Source organism: Bombina bombina, chromosome 4 (assembly GCF_027579735.1).
Source record: "Bombina bombina isolate aBomBom1 chromosome 4, aBomBom1.pri, whole genome shotgun sequence".
Classification (NCBI taxonomy): domain Eukaryota; kingdom Metazoa; phylum Chordata; class Amphibia; order Anura; family Bombinatoridae; genus Bombina; species Bombina bombina.
In genome coordinates, this window is record NC_069502.1 from 469830365 (window position 1) to 469850840 (window position 20476).

General features: G+C 35.3%; 1 protein-coding gene across 1 annotated transcript in view; it reads left to right on the plus strand.

Annotated features, from left to right (window-relative positions):
• Window positions 1-20476, plus strand: part of DLGAP2 (DLG associated protein 2) — a 709652-nt gene that overhangs the window by 393818 nt on the left and 295358 nt on the right. Inside the window, exons 4-6 of the mRNA XM_053710360.1 lie at window positions 1336-1483; window positions 4105-4164; window positions 15251-15467. Of these exons, the coding sequence (XP_053566335.1) occupies window positions 1336-1483; window positions 4105-4164; window positions 15251-15467 (425 nt within the window). The remainder of the gene's footprint in view (window positions 1-1335; window positions 1484-4104; window positions 4165-15250; window positions 15468-20476) is intronic.

Below are 20476 nucleotides of genomic sequence, written 5' to 3' on the forward strand. Positions count from 1 at the left end.
CATTTTTCTTGGTTCTGTGAGGTGCATACACTACACCTTCCTACCTGCTTACAGAAAAGAAGAAGGTGAAGGCAACCTGACTTTAACCATCATATTGCCACTGAAAAATGCAAAGATGTTGCTAATTCCCCAAGACCCGGGTGAACTCGAAGTATCTCTACTAGGGGGTCCTTCTTACTCCATCCAACCCTGGGACAGCACCTAAATAATAGGTCTGCTACCAGAGATACCAGGGTCAAACCAGAGGCTATCTCCCCCAGCTGGGCTGGTCTCAGTGTGCTCCCAGACAGGTATCAGTCTCTCTGCCTATGCCACTCTTTCTTCCAGGCAGGTATTGGTTGCTCTGCCAGGCTGTTTTTTCCAGGCACGTATACATTTCTCTGCCCCACTGTTTCTTCCAGTCAGGTAATGTCAACTTTGCCTGACATTGGGACTCACAGGGCAGGTCTTTGCAACAGGTCTAAAGATTCTGTAATAGGTCTCGATAAAGTGTAGCCAGAAAGCAGGGCCTTAACCTCTGCCACTGAAATCCCTGAAAGAACCATGCAAGACCATTCAATCCAAAAGGAAATACTTCTTAAAAGAATACTTTAACTGTCCATAGGTTCTAGGATTTCTTGGTTCCCTTATGTTTCTATGAGGTGTTTGTGTTGGGTTGTATACAATACTTGCACACTTTACTCACATAGCTTTATTGTTACCAGGTATGCATCTTTTTGCCATTTTGCAACAGTATTACACCATTTTGTTATTATAAGACTACATCACTATTAACACAGGGCTCAGCTGTCTTGCATGTCGTGACATAAGCTTATCCTGAGTTTCTGAGTTCAGCTTACTGAGTTATGTATTAAACCTAACCTTGAACCTTTGCTACCTGCCCTGACTTATTTACTACAATGACTAAAAGAGAAATCCTTATTTTGTATTGTGCCTTTTGACATTGATATTGGCCAGTGCTGCTTTCCAATCTGAGCTTCATTCATATACTGTTAAAAACACAATGTCAAGAAATATTTTGTTTTGAAAGTAGACATATAATACTTATATATTGTTTTGTAGTGTACATAAAATAACACTGTTTCATTTATAAATAAATCTTGGATGCAATATATATTTTTTTAATTTTTGCTTTCTTATGCAATAGCAGGGGACATAGCTGCCAGGCCTGAAAAATGTACACACTACTGTGTTTTTTATTCTATAAATAATTACATTTACTTTTGTACTTGAGGTCGACGGAGGACACCAAATGGATAAAAATAGATTATTCTGCATAAACTAGAACAGTGTTGTCCTCATATATTTTTTTTGTCTCTTGTTTATCTATTTTAGCCAGAGCTACCTACAAGCTGCGAGTGAAATGCCTGCCGGGCATGTTTTGGACCCATCAGGGAATTACAACTCTCCAAAATTCCGATCTCGGAACCAGAGCTACATGAGAGCAGTCAGCACACTGAGCCAGGCCAGCTGTGTCAGTCAGGTCAGAATCTCTTCTTCTCTAATCTATATCTTGTTAAATGTCCACATTCATTTGTTGAAAATTCAATCAAAAATACTTTGCTTGCAAAACTAATATAGATATATATATATATATTTTAAAATGAGCATTTATATATATATATATATATATATATATATATATATATATATATATATATATATATGTATATAATAGGTTTTAAAATGAGCATTGTGAAAACTAACCAGATAATTTGCATTCCAAGTCCTACCAAGGGTTTTAAAATTCATAAGAAAATAATTTTACTGCCAGTTTGCATCTATTTTTTTTTAATCGAATTATATACCTTTTACCTCTAAAAAAAAACCCAGTTGTCCTATTTTGTATGGTATATCTTGTTGCTTATTGTTTTTCACTTGTTTGCTCAATCCAAATGTAGAACAATTTCCAATGGATTGGAATAGTGTTAATCAAAAGCCCAAAAAGTTCAAAGTTTTTACACATTTGAATGACATTGCAAGGAGCAACAGACCCTTCCTCAGACCCCAAAAAGGTTGCTAAAAACACATATATAAAATGTATATATAGAATTTATATAGAGAGCTAACTCACCTCCATATGTTGCATTTTTTTTTGGTTCTGGGGAAGGGAACTATTGCTCTTCAAAATGTCAATAAAAAAGTATATTGTTTTAAAACCCTGAAAGTGTGAATATGCCTTTGCTATTGATCATTTTACTAAAGAGAACCCAAGTAGATGACTTACATTTGAAGAAGGCTGAGCCGCATTAAAGACAGACAAAAAAAAAAATAGATGTATAGACAGTTAGAGGTAGATAGAAATATAGATAGATGATGGATCTTTACAAATAAATTATAATAATAATGTTATATACTGTAGATAGATTAGATGATAGAGAGATAGATATACACAAAGAGACAGATGACATAAATATATATAGATATATAGATACATTTCTAATTTATAGTATGTGTGTAAGAATATAACACTGCTTTTTATCAAAATAGTATACAAAACAAGAGTGTTAAAATACTTTTTAAATGCACCAGCAGAGCACCAAAGGAAAATTTACATTGAGAACAACTACAGGCAACTACTTGCCCCTACAAGAATGAAAGGGTATGAGCCCTTTAGATAAGTGCGTAAGTGTGAGGGTTGAATTTTATGGTTTTCCTATATCCCGGAGCTCTCTCAAGTGAGAAGCTATAAAATGGTAAGTATTTAAAAACACTATGGGTCAGATTATGAGTGGAGCACAAACGTTCACATGCGAGCGATAAGGGGTTTATCGTGGGTGTTTGTGCTCATAGGGCTTACTGCTGGTATTACGAGTTGAATGATTACCATGACTTCAGAGCGCTGGTTAACTGTTTCTCAAATCAAAAACTTTCAACTCATAATATAAGCACATCTTGACACACGCAAAAAGCTTACTTCTAGCGCACATAATGTTCGAGCGGGAGCATTAAAGGGACACTGAACCCAAATTTTTTCTTTCGTGATTCAAATAGAGCATGCAATTTTAAGCAACTTTCTCATTTACTCCCATTATCAATTATTCTTTGTTATCTTTATTTGAAAAATAAGGCATCTAAGCTTTTTTTTTGTTCAGAACTCTGGATAGCACTTTTGTATTGGTGGATTAATTTATCCACCAATCAGCAAGTACAACCCAGATTGTTCACCAAAAATGGGCCGGCATCTAAACTTACATTCTTGCATTTCAAATAAAGATATCAAGAGAATTAAGAAAATTTGATAATAGGAGTGAATTAAAAAGTTGCTTAAAATGTCATGCTCTATCTGAATCACGAAAGAAAAAAATTGGGTTCAGTGTCCCTTTAATTATCCATCCACTTGTAATCTGGCCCTATGTGTTTGATCCTGTCACATTAAATCATCTCTTTAGAATGTATATATATATATATATATATATATATATATATATATATATATATATATATATATATATATATATATTTACAGTTTTCAACATAGAAGCACTGGAAGCAATTTTTATTAATGTAAATAAATGTTAATGATTTTACATTATTTGCAAAGAGCTAATTAACAAGACCAGAATTTGTTCACATAATACAGACGGTATGGTTTAATGTAGCAAAACAAATTAAATAGAACACTCTAATATGCGTGCAAACTGATATTTACTGTAAGCGTATTCTAACATTTGATTTAATAAATTGTGTCACATTCAGCTTGTTGAGGAACAACGATCATTTAGGCTAATTCATTATAGTTGTGGAAATTGGGGATTTTATAGAAATGACTAACAATGTACCTATTAATAAATAATAGTATTAATTTATAATATTTAATTATAAATAATGGTTATAGTGTACAATGTGCTATTTAGCTACAAATAAATGTTTAGGAGACATAAACCCTGGCTGACTTTACAAATCTGAAAACTAACATTGTGGTATATTGTACAATGAACAAAACATGATTGAAGGATTTTTCTCTACAAATTTAACATTGCCAGTGCCACTGAAGTGAGTCTGCGGGGAACCTGGAATTTCCATAAAGGGGGTTACATGGTAGTTCCATTATGATCTCAGTGAAATCTAACAACAGACTGTTTTCTTTCTTCTTTTTTGCAGGATTTCCTCATTGAAAGTCTGCAAGAATGCTTTACCTCAAAGGATTATCCTGAGATCAAGGTGGCAGTACCCTGTATATTCCCAGTTTAGCAGTAATCTCTATTATAAAGCTCCATTTCTTTTCATTTTTGCAGCTGTAGTGAGTTTATTTTACAGCTGTATATACCAAAATGTAGAACATTGTTTATCTACTACAATGGCTACATAACACATGCAAAAATAAACACTGCAAATTCAGAATAAAATGTAACTTTTCTTAGTTCAGTATGCCAGCAAAAAGGTGTAACACATTGACATGCAGTCAAAAGGCTGTAACATATTGTCATAGGGTCACTCTTCTCTGGCAGCTGATGGGTTAACAGTTGCATTGTAGATCTTGTAATGCAAGGCATAACTAGATGCTGCAGAGTCCCAGAGCAGAATACTGGACAGAGGCCTTCTCCAATTTTACACTACGTATGTAACATCTATCTATCTATCTATCTATCTATCTATCTATCTATCTAATCATCTATCATTCATCTATCTTTTATCTATGATCTATCTAATTTATGGACTAGATGTAATAAAACTTGTTTTTAAAACAAATTGAAATTGTAAATGCTGTCACTCCTATGCCCACTGTGACATTTATAAATGTTAAAACTCTGTTGAAAGCTATTTACCTAGCTTAGCAGCATGGGTAATTTTGACCCTAATAAATATGGTAGCTAAAAAAGGGACAAATAATGTTACCCTCATTCAATATCATGCAACATCCACAGTTACACACAAAGTACACAAACAAATATGCGAACACACAATCATACACACAACATTCTTATCTATCTTTATTTTTTGTCTCTAATTTTTTTTCACATACTGCTCTCTTATTGCTCTTTGCTTTTTGACTCAGTTCTTCTCCCAGACTCTCTCCCTGTAGCTGTAGTCCCCCCTAGCCTCCTTCTACTACTATTAACTTCTGTAGCTGTAGTCCCCCCTAGCCTCCTTCTACTACTATTAACTTCTGTATCTGTAGCCCCCCTAGCCTATTTCTACTACTATTAACTGTTGTAGCTGTAGTCCCCCCTAGCCTCCTTCTGCTACTATTAACTTATGTAGCTGTAGCCCCCCTAGCCTATTTCTACTACTATTAACTGCTGTAGCTGTAGTCCCCCCTAGCCTCCTTCTGCTACTATTAACTGCTGTAGCTTTAGTCCCCCCAGCCTCCTTCTGCTACTATTAACTGCTGCAGGTGTAGTCCCCCCTAGCCTCCTTCTGCTACTATTAACTGCTGCAGCTGTAGTCCCCCCTAGCCTCCTTCTGCTACTATTAACTGTTGCAGTTGTAGTCCCCACTGTCCTCCTTCTGCTACTATTAACTGTTGCAGCTGTAGTCCCCCTAGCCTCCTTCTGCTACTATTAACTGCTGTAGCTGTAGTCCCCCCTAGCCTCCTTCTGCTACTACTAACTGCTGCAGCTGTAGTCCCCCCTAGCCTCCTTCTGCTACTATTAACTGCTGCAGCTGTAGTCCCCCCTATCCTCCTTCTGCTACTATTAACTGTTGCAGTTGTAGTCCCCCTTATCCTCCTTCTGCTACTATTAACTGTTGCAACTGTAGTCCCCCCTAGCCTCCTTCTGATACTATTAACTGCTGTAGCTGTAGTCCTCCTAGCCTCCTTATTCTACTATTAACTGCTGTAGCTGTAGTCCCCCCTAGCCTCCTTATTCTACTTTTAACTGCTGTAGCTTAAGTCCCCCCTAGCCTACTTCTGCTATTATTAACTGTTGTAGCTGTAGTCCCCCCCTAGTCTCCTTCTGCTACTATTAACTGATGTAGCTGTAGTCCCCTAGCCTTTTTCTACTACTATTAACTGCTGTAGCTGTAGTCCCCCCCAGCCTCCTTCTGCTACTATTAACTGCTGTAGCTGTAGTCCCCCCTAGCCTCCTTCTGCTACTATTAACTGTTGTAGCTGTAGTCCCCCTAGCCTTCTTCTGCTACTATTAACTGATGTAGCTGTAGTCCCCCCTAGTCTCCTTCTGCTACTATTAACTTCTGCAGCTGTAGTCCCCCCTAGCCTTCTTCTGCTACTATTAACTGCTGTAGCTGTAGTCCCCCCCCCCCAGCCTCCTTCTGCTACTATTAACTGCTGTAGCTGTAGTCCCCCCTAGCCTCCTTCTGCTACTATTAACTGCTGTAGCTGTAGTCCCCCTAGCCTTCTTCTGCTACTATTAACTGCTGTAGCTGTAGTCCCCCTAGTCTCCTTCTGCTACTATTAACTTCTGTAGCTGTAATCCCCCCTAGCCTTCTTCTGCTACTATTAACTGCTGTAGCTGTAGTCCCCCTAGCCTTCTTCTGCTACTATTAACTGCTGTAGCTGTAGTCCCCTCCTAGCCTCCTTCTGCTACTATTAACTGCTGTAGCTGTAGTCCCCCTAGCCTTCTTCTGCTACTATTAACTGTTGTAGCTGTAGCCCCCCCAGCCTTCTTCTGCTACTATTAACTGCTGTAGCTGTAGTCCCCCCTAGCCTCCTTCTGCTACTATTAACTGCTGTAGCTGTAGTCCCCCCTAGCCTATTTCTGCTATTAACTGCTGTAGCTGTAGTCCCCCCCCCCAGCCTACTTCTTCTACTATTAACTGCTGTAGCTGTAGTCCCCCTAGACTTCTTCTGCTACTAACTGCTGTAGCTGTAGTTCTCCCTAGCCTTCTTCTGCTACTATTTACTGCTGTAGCTGTAGCCCCCCCCCCAGCCTCCTTCTGCTACTATTACCTGCTGTAGCTGTAGTCCCTCTAGCCTTCTTCTTCTACTATTAACTGCTATAGCTGTAGCCCCCCCAGTCTCCTTCTGCTACTATTAACTGCTGTATCTGTAGCCCCCCCCCCCCAGCCTCCTTCTGCTACTATTAACTGCTGTAGCTGTAGCCCCCCCCTAGTCTATTTATGCTACTCTTAACTGCTGTAGCTGTAGTCACCCCCTAGCCTCCTTCTGCTACTATTAACTGCTGTAGCTGTAGTCCCCCTAGCCTCCTTCTGCTACTATTAACTGCAGTAGCTGTAGTCCCCCCTAGCCTCTTTCTGCTACTATTAACTGCTATAGCTATAGTCCCCCTAGCCTTCTTTTGCTACTATTAACTGTTGTAGCTTTAATCCCCCTAGCCTCCTTCTGCTACTATTAACTGCTGTAGCTGTAGTCCCCCCTAGCCTCCTTCTGCTACTATTAACTGCTTCCTCACTTGCTGTGCGCTGTTAGTTTGTGTATAGTTTAGTGCTGGTGATGTGGCTGCCATAGAAAGAACTGAAAGTGAGTATTATTCATTTTAAACTGTATTTTTGTATGATGCATAGCATTTGTTTTGGTAACACAACTGTTATGGTTCTAAAACATTTGTTTGCAGATCGTTTGCATTGAAGTATTGAATTGCTGATGTATGATATGTATTATTTAATGTACCGTCCTTCAATAGTTTTATTTTAAATAAAAAATTTAAGAAACACAAGCAGTACTTAAAGATAAATCAAAGCAAATTAGTTTATAGTTGTACTTACAAGTCACCCTTAGCCATTTTTTTCTTCTGAATAAGAGTATCTGGAGGTTAAAAGCTTGTTCGGGTCTCACAGGCCTGTGGACTTTATTGCATCTAGTCCTGTCTGCTTTCACTATCTATTTATTTGTATTTACACATATGTATATATATTTATAGAGGTCCCACAGTCTTGATGAAGCTGTTGTTCAACCTCAGGAACCTGGAAATTACACTAATATACTCAATGTAGCTCTAAAATAAACAGACAGCTATGAATACTCTAAAAATCCTATAATTTAATTTTTGTTGTCATTTACACTGGTTCTGCAGATATAGTACATCCTTTCTATACATAATGATATTTAACATGTATGACACATGCATGAATGAATTTATCTTTGCCAAGAGGCAATTTAATTCATTATATGAAACTGGCACATTAAAGGGACACTGAACCCAAATTTTTTCTTTCGTGATTCAGATAGAGCATGCAATTTTAAGCAACTTTCTTATTTACTCCTATTATCAATTTTTCTTTGTTCTTTTGCTATCTTTCTTTGAAAAAGAAGGCATCTAAGCTTTTTATTTAGGTTCAGGACTCTGGACAGCACTTTTTTATTGGTGGATGAATTTATCCACCAATCAACAAGGACAACCCAGGTTGTTCACCAAAAATGGGCTGGCATCTAAACTTACATTCTTGCATTTCAAATAAAGATACCAAGAGAATGAAGAAAATTTGATAATAGGATTAAATTAGAAAGATGCTTAAAATTTCATGCTCTATCTGAATTACGAAAGAACATTTTTAGGTTCAGTGTCCCTTTAAATAAATGCTTGTGTGCTTTATCATCAGTTCCTTTAACACTGCTCACATTAGCTGATGAACACCAGTTATATAAGGGCGTATGCTCTTCAGTAACAAATGTGTCTGCAGTATGCTTAGTTTGTAGCACTCTGCAGTTTTTGAGAATGAAAAAAACACAACAGACAAAAAACTGACCTAAGATTTCTTCTGCTCTGGGAGTGGTCTGACATAAATACTGCCATCTTGTGTGCCTTATTAGAATGAAGAAGGGAACGTTAAGTGACCATAAATATAAACAGAAACTTGGCAATTAAATTGATACTGGAGTAGAGAGTCCCTGCTCTGAAATCTTATATTACTTAGTATCATTTATAATGTAGCCACATTTCCATGAAATGGTATTTCATATAATTAGCTCTATTTCTACAAACTATCAATTCCCTTCTTCATCCATATACATATAAACATTATATCAGATACATTTGTTTCACTGTTTTCTGGTAAATGCAATATAATGTTTATAAATGTGAACATGAGCATGAATCTCATTTACATATATAGCCCAAATAATGGTTATTCATTAAACCTGGTTAGTGCCACTGACAGCTCTACTATCTCCTATATATATCAATCCATACCAATTCATTTTAGGATATAATCTAATGAATCATTAGCATGTAAGCATTACAGCTGTGTTACATTATTTAAAGGGGCATGAAAGTCAAAATTAAAATTTCATAATTCCGAAAGATAAGTAAAGTTAAAAAAAATGTCCTTCTGTTATCTAATCAACCTTTAATAACTTGGTATCCTTTGTTAAATACTGTCTCTTTTCCATGACAGCATACTTAGGTAGGCTGAGGAGCATGCATAACTTGAGCACTATATGGTTGCAATGTGTGCAAAAATGTGTGTAACACTTTTAAGGCTGTGACACACTGCAAGCGGAGCGGTGCGCAGCGTGTATATGCAGCTGTGCGTGCATGTGGTCGCGTAGCTGAGCGCTCAGAGATGAAATATTTTAACTTCAGAAGCGATGCGACGCGGTTCGAAGCAGTTGCTTTGCGCCGCATCGCTTGCAGTGTGTCACAGCCTTTATACATAAGTGCTCAAGTCATAAGCACATCCCTGAACCTATCTAGATATACTCTTATGAAATGGAGTTAACTTTAAATAAAGGATACCAAGGGAAAGGATGATTTAATACTAGAAGTAAACTGCAAAAAATAAATGTATATAATATCTCAAAGCTTGCTTTAGACTTCCAAATCCTCTTAATTGTTAAAAAGATTACATTCCTTTTTTAATTGTTTAATTCATTTGAAGAAGGCACCTCTATGATACAGACAATGATAGAACTCTAGAAAGAAACGAAAAATTCTGCATACACAAATGTTTTTATTCTATTCCTTATATTAATATATACATATTTTATGAAATGTTTGCAAATTACTTTAATTAAACTTTTTTTTAAAAAATAATAAAAAAAAAATTAGATTTTTAAAAAGAATAATGGGAATTTGCTACAAAAAAAATGTTATTTAATTAATATTTTACTTGTCTATTCTATTTTAATGGATTGTTATTAAAACACTTTTTTTGTTTGGGTAAGTTTTTTTTGGGGGGGGGGGGTGTTTTTGTGCAATATAGTTTTCAACTTCAGTTTTAAATTTATATAATTTAGAGTTGTAAGTTTTAGTCATATATGTTTAAGAGTAATAGTACATTAATAATTAGTTAAGAAAACAAACATATATCATGCAATAAAAAAAATTACTTGAAAATTATCGGTTTCATTTGTCTGTCAGACTTTTTTTTTTTTTAAATTCAGACATGCGTTGTCTGAATCATAAAATTTTGAATTGTATTTCAATGTTCTATATACTTCTGATGCTAGATACTTGCGCCCTTTCAAATGCATTCTATTAAGAGGTAAGGCAATTAACAGAAGGGTGTGAATGATACATTTCAGTTTTGAATATGTGCAACATATTTGAGCCAGCAACAATACTCATATTAACAGATATCACTGTTTCAGCAGCATACTTGTATATTCTGCAAATACCCTGTGAACCCAGCGCTATGGAATTTGGTGGCGCTTTACAAATAAATGATAATAATAATACTAACATTCAAATACAATGTGTATTTATAAAAGCAGCAGTGGCTTATATGATACAAATTAAGTAATCACTAATGCAGTGTTTCAATGAGGGTGCACGGGGCATTGCAGCATATGTGTGTACACCACTGAAATAGTGATAGCTTTTACTAGAAGCATTTTTGCTAATGCAAGTATATTACAAAAAGACCACTATTTGAAATTGAAATACACATTTCAGTTTTGACTATTGTGTCCCTTTAAAATTAAATGTCCATTTAAATCTTAAAGGGATAGTAAATAATAATCAAATTTAAATTGATTGGATAGAGCATGAAATTTTAAACAGCTTTCCAATTTATTTATATTATAAATGTTGCTTAGTTCTCTTGGTAGCCTTTGTTAAAGAGCAAGCTTAGGTGTGCTCAGTGCGTGTATTTAGGCATTATAAACATAGTGGCAAATACTGATGCCATTGAATGCTAAAGTCATGTGCACGCTCCTAAGCTCCTCTAAACCTATCTAGGTTTATCTTTAATAAAGTATACAAAGAGAAAAAAAAATTAATAAAAGTAGAATAAAAAGTTACTTAAAATTCAATGCTCTGAATCATGAATGCTTAATTTGGACTTTACTGTCGCTTTAAGAAAACAAGAGACATAAACAAAAGGGACATGAAACAAAAAAAAAATAGTTAATGATATAAATAGATCATACAATGTTTAACAACTTTCCAATGTACTTCTATTTCTTAATTTGCTTCGTTTTCTTTGTATCCTTTGTGGAAAAACATATCTAGGTAGGCTCAGAAGGTAAAATCTAGCTGCTGATTGGTGGCTGCACATATATGGCTCCGGTTCTTGGCTTACCAATGTGTTCAGCTAGCTCCCAGTAGTGCATCGCTGCAAAATTGTTAATAGAAGTAAATTGGAAATTATTTAAAATTGTATGTTCTATCTGAATTATGGAAGGAAAATGTTGGGTTTCATGTCCCTTTAATATCCCTACGTATGCTGTACACACCAACAAGGGGCAAATCCATTTAACAAAAGTCTGTTCCATTAATCTTTTGTACAAGAGTGTTTTAATTATCACACACACCTGACATCATCATCAGATCAAATTCATGCAATTTAAATGCATATATAGTGGTGAGCGAGTCAATAGCACATATATTATGAATACTTTTATGTAATGTACTACTTTATTCCTTCTCTGAGTCAAGGAAAAAATAATTCTAGCATAATATTGTATAACATTAGATTATTGAACTCCAGAGTAGCAATCTACATTAAAATGTTTGATTTCATTTAATCATTTATTATTGATTATGGAATAGCAAAGCTCCCATTTCCCCAGGATTGCGGTTGCTCATGTGACTATAATTAAATACAACCTTTACTTATTTAGAAATTAACAAAAGATTTGTATGACCTTGTTATTTTTCATTAACAAAATCAATCAGGGATTAATCAATATCAGAAGGAAGGCCCAGTTACCTTAATTCATTTAATAGAAATCCAAATACTTTATAGTAGCTAAGAATCAACATATCGGAAATTAGTATGTACTGGACAATTACAGTAAGTATAAATGTCATGATATTTTATGTCTTTACTTTTAGTTTATTCTAAAAAAAAATTAAAAAACACTCGGCCAGTTTGTAATAACTAAACATTAACTTTAATTGAAACTTTTAGGTGAGCATATAATTTGATGACTTTTTTTAGGTAGAATTTCATGCACACAAGAGGACATTTATCTAATTTAGCATTAATCAATGTCCATTAAAAAAATAAATCTTGTTTGTGTGTCAATCAACTGTTTGACCGTTTTTTTAATAGCAGCCATTATCATGCAGATAAACTGTGCAAATTGACAATTTCTAAACATTAGCATTAATTTAATCAGAACAATGTATTATTGAATGGCTTTTTTAAAACTAGAATTTCAATCTTGTTTCGGTGTGAATCAACTATTTGACCATATTCTAATAGCAAGCCCCCAAAAAGCTGTTTACTTTTTCAAAATAGAAATACCGCATTCAACTTTGTGGCCCTGATCCAGATTAATAACTATTGGCTAGATTACAAATGCTATTTATAGCTCACACTCGAGTAGTAACTTCGCTAGAAGTTAACTTTTTGCACACGTCAGGTAGTGCTTGTATTACAAGTTGAAAATAAGGAGTTCTCACAAGAGTGAATCCTGGCGCGCACAAAAGTTGCACTTCAGATGTTGCGACCTCATTAACATATTCTCCCCATAAACTGTAATGGAGCAAAAGATAATTGTCTTCAAGTGCGCTAACCCAACACTGCGTAAGACCTTCAGCGCTAAACCCGAATCACGATTTGCATATTTTACATTTTAGTTTAGTTTTCTTTATTTTTAAAGTAATGTTAGGTTTTTTATTTTAATTGTAATTTAGTATTTTTTTAATTTATGTAATGGGGTTAATTTAGGGGGTGTTAGGTTAAGGGGCTTAGTAGTTAGTTATTTGCGTTGTGGGGTTTCGCAGTTTAGGGGTTAATAAATTTATTATGTTAATTTCAATGTGGATTAATGGCGCTTTAGGGGTTAATAGATTTATTAGGTTAATTAGCGATGGGTTAATGGTGGTTTAGGGGGTTAATATATGTATTAGGTAGTTTGCGATCTTGGGGTTGGCAGATTTAGGGGTTAATAATTTTATCAGGTAGTTGGTTGTTTGTTTGTTTTTAATACTTATTGCGGGCATTTAGGGTTTTTTCTTAATACTTATTGCGAGCGGTTAGGGTTTTTTTTGTAATACCTATTGAGGGTGGTTAGTTTTTTTTCTTAATACTTATTGCGGGCGGTTAATTTTGTAAAAAATTTTTTTGTAATGCTTTGTTTGCCTTCGCTGCATCCCGGGGAATTCCAAAAATGGCAGGGTATGGCACCCTGCCATTTTCGGCTTTGCTGCATCCAGGTGAATTCTTTTGGCTGCGTGCACAGCCAATATTCTTTTGGCTGCCTCACTATTCCAACATTCCATTGATGATGCCCGCGCAACTGCCGACGGTGGCGGATGCGTTTGAAATGCAATTATAGTATAGATTCATACATACACATATTTAGACATGTGTATATATATATATATATATATATTTATATATATATATATATATATAGGTTAGTGTATATATATATATATATATATATATATATATATATATATAATCAAACACAATCTATACCATATACCATATATCTTTGAGCCCTCATAACTTTTTTATAATTTGTTTTTAAATAAATTGATCATATAGTGTTTATATGAGTGTAACTGTACTTTTTTTGCAACTTTTTTTTAACTCACTACCTTTTCAGTCGCACTAACCCGTTCCAGCAAAAACATTTACTTTCAACTTGTAATACGAGTGCTATTTCAGATGCACTCAAAAGCCGAATATAAGATATTGCTCAAGTGCAAAAGTTAGAGCCCATTTGTAATCTAGCTCTATATGGGAAGCTGGTAAATCCTAAAACAAACTCTACCTTTATATTCCTTAGTTATTTATCTCATATCAAAATATCTAAATTATATATTAGAGGATACATATTCTACTTACCTATTATATAAATATATATATATTTGATTTAAAGGTGCAATGTATTAAAAAGTTTTTCTGTCATATAGAGAGAGCGTCATCTAAAAATATTGATTTTATTTTTTTGCATGATAAATTTAAATAGAAATATAAATTAATACATCTGTGTCAGTTATGTATTTCCTGTAAATCCTCAATGGCTGACTGGCACTTGCCTAGTAGAATGTACATTTAAGCCAGTGAGCATTAGAAGGAAATGCAAAAGGGATACTTACATTTAAAAAGGTTATGAGGTTTCATATGGATGACTGAAACGTTTTGAGTACAGTTTCCCTTTAAGATTTAGGTTATCCTTCATTATATTGACCTATATGTCACCAGAAATCTCAGAAAGAGCTACTACATTATACATGCATAAAAACAAAAAAATGTTTTAACCCCTTAAGACCCTGTACGGTGCTAGTCTTTCTATGGGGATTGAATTTTTAATAGCACAGTCTCGCAGCCAGTGGTGAGAGCCAGTGGCCAGCAGTAAAGAGGGAGGGTATAAAAGTGTGGTCACGCTGCTTGTGACTGGACCTGCACTATTATTACCAAGAAAACTCTTAACTACCAGCGACGTTGTGGTTGTTAAGGGGTTAATGACATTTTTTGTGGTTTTAAAACATATGTTTAGAGGAGAGAATACAAAAGGGTTATATGACAAACCTTAAAGTTTATTAAGTGATTTATATAAAATTAGGAGGAGCAGTGTCATGGGTGAAGGTTTGATGGGAGCAACATCAGATGCACATTATATACAGTATAAAAGATACATGGAACAGCCTTCTAGCAGGTGATATACACTAAGTGAATTTATAAATTAACTTGGCTATTCATTGGATTAATGAATAATGAATTTAGAGAAACCTTAGACAACAATCCTACTCAGTTCACATATCTACTGGAGTATCCCCAGCATACCAAAAAAGTTATTTAAAATGTTAAATAAAAAAGAAACATTTTTTTGATTCTGTAAGTTGAACATTTATTTTCACCTCTTCAGTTTATTTTATTATATTGCATTATTGTAACATCCTTTTTGAGTCTGCTGGTTAAAATAATTTTTGAAAATAGTTGGAATGCACTATGGAAAAAAGTAATGGTAAATCTTTAATTCCAGATGAGTGAAACAGAAATAAATGGACAATATGAATCAGTGTGTGAATCGGTGTTTAGTGAAGTTGAGTCCCATGCAGTGGATGCCTTGGACCTTCCAGGATGCTTTAGAACAAGGAGTCACAGTTATTTGAGAGCTATACAAGCTGGTTATTCCCAGGATGATGACTGTGTTCCTGTAATTACATCTTCCAATGTCACCTCATCCACAAGGGCAACAGGTAAAAATAAACTAATAATTGTTCAAATTAAATATATCTTATATTTTTATGCAAAATTAGTTTTTATGTGTTTTGAATATAAATAATTTAAATTTCTATATTCTTTACTTAGAAAAAATGTTCTTTTTATTTTTATATATATATGTATATTTTCATGTAGATATATAGGTATAGATATATATTTAAAAAAAAAAATCATATATACAGTATATATATCACACCGCTGTTTTTAATCATCTGTATCCATTGACAAAGGTGTCAGTATGGACACCATAAAGTTTGGACAACGTGGATTTTAATCTTATTTATTTAAAGTTTTTATACTACAAAAAACGGTGAGTGCTGTGTATATCTCTCCCTGGAATTTTATATATATATTTATATATATATTTCCACTGTGTATCTGCACTCACAATTCAAAGATAGTCAGCAACCAGGGTGCTCAGTCAAAATTTCAATAAGTATCAACAAGTAGGGACTGCACTCACTGGATTCAGTTCAAATAATACCTTATTTATTCAATGGTGACGTTTCGGGGTACGCAAACCCCTTCCTCAGACCAAACACAGTGCACAAGAAACAAAGTGACTTTAAACCCAAATAAACCCCTCCCATCTTACATTCCAAGAAATTGCGCCAAAACCGTATCCATGGAGACCAGGTAGTTACCTGGCAACCATGTTACACATACAATTTAAGGCATTCAAATAACAGTGGTGTGATTATTACTTCCTAACTGTTAATAAGACAAAAAGAAACACCAGTGTGTAAACACTTATGTGTATAAAAACTGTGAAGACATCATGCTTAATATATACCTTTAAAATTCAGTATATCAAATCATATACAATATAGGTAAAATCATTTGAGTAAATATATAAACCCCTCTGCAACAACATATCTTATATGTTCAAGTTTACACACTAATCAGTGTATTATTCGGCACCAGATAATGTTAGGCTATTTAGACACATAGTTACAGTTTGCGTGGCTAAATGCAATTCTTGCAAAGATGAGCTTCATATTTAGTGCTAGAGAGAATAAATGTTATCATTTAATATAGACATTTAACCTTTGCTCAGTGAGTTAGAGATTAGTGGAAATTAGTGGAATGATCATATCGGATTAGGTATAATATTAGTTGCTCACTGTATATTATGAATTGCTGCTAATCGTTCACCAGCTGCTGCGCTGTTCAAAGAGTCTATAGTGTGTCAGTTGGGCGCAAGTTACAGACTCAGCCAATCAACGGCTTGTTTAGTCAGCCGCATGGCTCATTAGCATACCGTGATGTCACCGGGCTTTGCAACTAAACTCTGTAGTAGCGTGGCTAATTTGCATATTGAGATCGTACCTGTCAGAGCGTGATTATCAATACTGTTTATGCTCAGTGTTTATGTGCTTTGTAGTGCTAACGTGGTGTCCTAATGTTGCAAGCGTAGTTCATAAGTTATATGTTGGAGCCCAACATTTACCTTGTATGCCGTATGTGTGATTATAGCGGGACCGATTAGGGACACAAAAATGTCAAACAGCCCCTGTTAGATCAATGCCTATCTTAGTTGGTTAGTCACCTTTGTGAGTGTAATAATGCTAATATAGGACTCCTGTGTGTTTAGGTTTGATATCATATGGGACTGCAGGGAATGTTCCATCACTAACACTGTGTTCCATGTTTGTTGTATATAGGCAATATTATTATAAAAAGGTCTATCAGTGCTACCATATGACACATGTTATAAGGGGTATATAATATCACCGATCCCTGTTTAGTGTCTATTCATCATGATATTCTGGATCAATAAGTTAAGTGCCTAACCAAGATATGCCATCATAGTTATAATTGCACCTCATATATTAGTCATCATATGTTAATATAACCCATACTGTGTTCTGAGTTAGAGGTAAAGTAAGTTATATGCCATGTGCCTCCCCAAACTAGGGGTATATTTAGTTATAGACCTCATAGATAATCATTGGTCTGTCCCATCACAGGTGGCAATCATGGTAAACATAGTACTTTTTACAACTATATGCAGTCCATCATTAGTATTACCTTATAAAATAGCATAAACGACTGTTAGTCAATATAAATAGCCAGAATTACGTATGAACATCAATATCAGGTATATTGTTCCTGGAAGTTGAATTAGTGTTGAACCAGTATTTAGACCAGGCGGCACACATCAATAGTATGGATAAAAGTATAGTCCAATATGAGATCAGTCCCCATGGTTCACCCCACTCCATATGTGCACATCTTCAATTCAATCTGTAGTTCAAAGACCGTCACTAGTGTAATGATGGTTGTTGTTATGAATGGGATTTATTGGGTCAGACCTAGCGTATACCCCACTATGGCATGGCTGTGTACTCTGATCTAAACTACCAACCCAATAAACATAACAGTACTTACCCATGTTCCATGGGTTAAAGGTAGCAGTGCCAGTCATTTGACATATTCAGGCCTTCTGGATGTAGGGTTCCCAATCGGTATATCCATCGTGTTTCAAGTTGTAGCAATCTGTTATCCCGATCGCTTCCACGCTTCAGGGGGGGGGGACATGATCTATTAGAATGAATCTTAAGTCTGTTACTTTGTGATTTGCCTCCAAAAAGTGCCTTGCTACTGGTTGTTCAGCAGTGCCTTTGTCCAGTGCACTTCTTATAGCCGATCTGTGGTTAGCCATACGTAGTCGGGCATTATCAATTGTTTTACCTACATAGAATTGTCCGCAGCAGCAGCTCAAAAGGTAAATTACATGGCTAGTGGTGCAGGTAATAAAATGCTTAATGGTGTATTTTCTGTTGGTGTGTGGGTGGCGAAATATTTTGCATGGTATCATCCCACTGCATGTGGTGCAGCCCGTGCACCTAAAGCAGCCAGTTCTTTTTGTCTTCAGCCATTGTTGTTGATAACAGTGTTGTGGATCAGTCAGCATCAAATGGTCTCTCAGGCTCCGTCCACGCTTATACCCCATGATAGGGGGATCCATTACATAAAATGGAAGCGATTTGTCAGATTCCAGAATTTCCCATCTTTCTCTGATGTTGTTGGCTAGTTTATTCTTTCCCTTATTGTAAGTAGTGGTAAAGATCATTTGTTTCTTCTTTTCATCCCTTGGTTTATTTAGAGTCTCGCCAGTTTTAATCTCATCAATAACTTCCTTGATCAGGCTATTTTTGTAGCCTCGTTGTAGAAACTTGTTTGCCATCAGTTCCAATTGCTGTTCTCTATTTGTTGATTCAGTGTTGTTTCTGACAACCCTCATCATTTGTGATTTAATGATGGCCTTGCGTGTATGGGGTGGATGATTACTTGTTGCTTCCAGAAGTGAGTTCCTATCAGTTGTTTTTGAATATAGTGTAGTGTATAACTTATCTTGGTTTTTGTAGATCCTCAAATCTAGGAAGTCAATCTGTTGGTAATCATATTTAACTTCGAATCTTATTGGGGAGTCTTTGCTGTTTAGCTCATTCACCCAATTTGTCAAGGCTTCTTCTTCACTAACCAACTAAGATAGGCATTGATCTAACAGGGGCTGTTTGACATTTTTGTGTCCCTAATCGGTCCCGCTATAATCACACATACGGCATACAAGGTAAATGTTGGGCTCCAACATATAACTTATGAACTACGCTTGCAACATTAGGACACCACGTTAGCACTACAAAGCACATAAACACTGAGCATAAACAGTATTGAAAATCACGCTCTGACAGGTACGATCTCAATATGCAAATTAGCCACGCTACTACAGAGTCTAGTTGCAAAGCCCGGTGACATCACGGTATGCTAATGAGCCATGCGGCTGACTAAACAAGCCGTTGATTGGCTGAGTCTGTAACTTGCGCCCAACTGACACACTATAGACTCTTTGAACAGCGCAGTAGCTGGTGAACGATTAGCAGCAATTCATAATATACAGTGAGCAACTAATATTATACCTAAACCGATATGATCATTCCACTAATTTCCACTAATCTCTAACTCACTGAGCAAAGGTTAAATGTCTATATTAAATGATAACATTTATTCTCTCTAGCACTAAATATGAAGCTCATCTTTGCAAGAATTGCATTTAGCCACGCAAACTGTAACTATGTGTCTAAATAGCCTAACATTATCTGGTGCCGAATAATACACTGATTAGTGTGTAAACTTGAACATATAAGCTATGTTGTTGCAGAGGGGTTTATATATTTACTCAAATGATTTTACCTATATTGTATATGATTTGATATACTGAATTTTAAAGGTATATATTAAGCATGATGTCTTCACAGTTTTTATACACATAAGTGTTTACACACTGGTGTTTCTTTTTGTCTTATTAACAGTTAGGAAGTAATAATCACACCACTGTTATTTGAATGCCTTAAATTGTATGTGTAACATGGTTGCCAGGTAACTACCTGGTCTCCATGGATACGGTTTTGGCGCAATTTCTTGGAATGTAAGATGGGAGGGGTTTATTTGGGTTTAAAGTCACTTTGTTTCTTGTGCACTGTGTTTGGTCTGAGGAAGGGGTTTGCGTACCCCGAAACGTCACCATTGAATAAATAAGGTATTATTTGAACTGAATCCAGTGAGTGCAGTCCCTACTTGTTGATATTTATATATATATATATATATATATATATATATAAAAATAATTCAAATATATATATATATATATATACACTGTATATATATATATATGTATATATATATAAAAAGATCATTTTCTTCAATGTGAATAACATAGGAATGTAAAATATTACTAACATCTTCGGGTTTAGCGCAGTTGATGTTTCACATTGTCGGCTTAGCTCGCAAGCAATAGTTAATAGTTGGTTTTTTTCAGTGCATCCTATAGAGGTCTATAGGGAGAAGATGTTAGAGCGGCCGCAATATCCAAAGTCCTGACGTTAGCAAGTTATGTTCACCAAATTTTTTACTTTCAACTTGTAAAGCTCACTCTAATGTGGCCATGATAATTTTTTACTTTAAGTCTAGTTAGCGCACA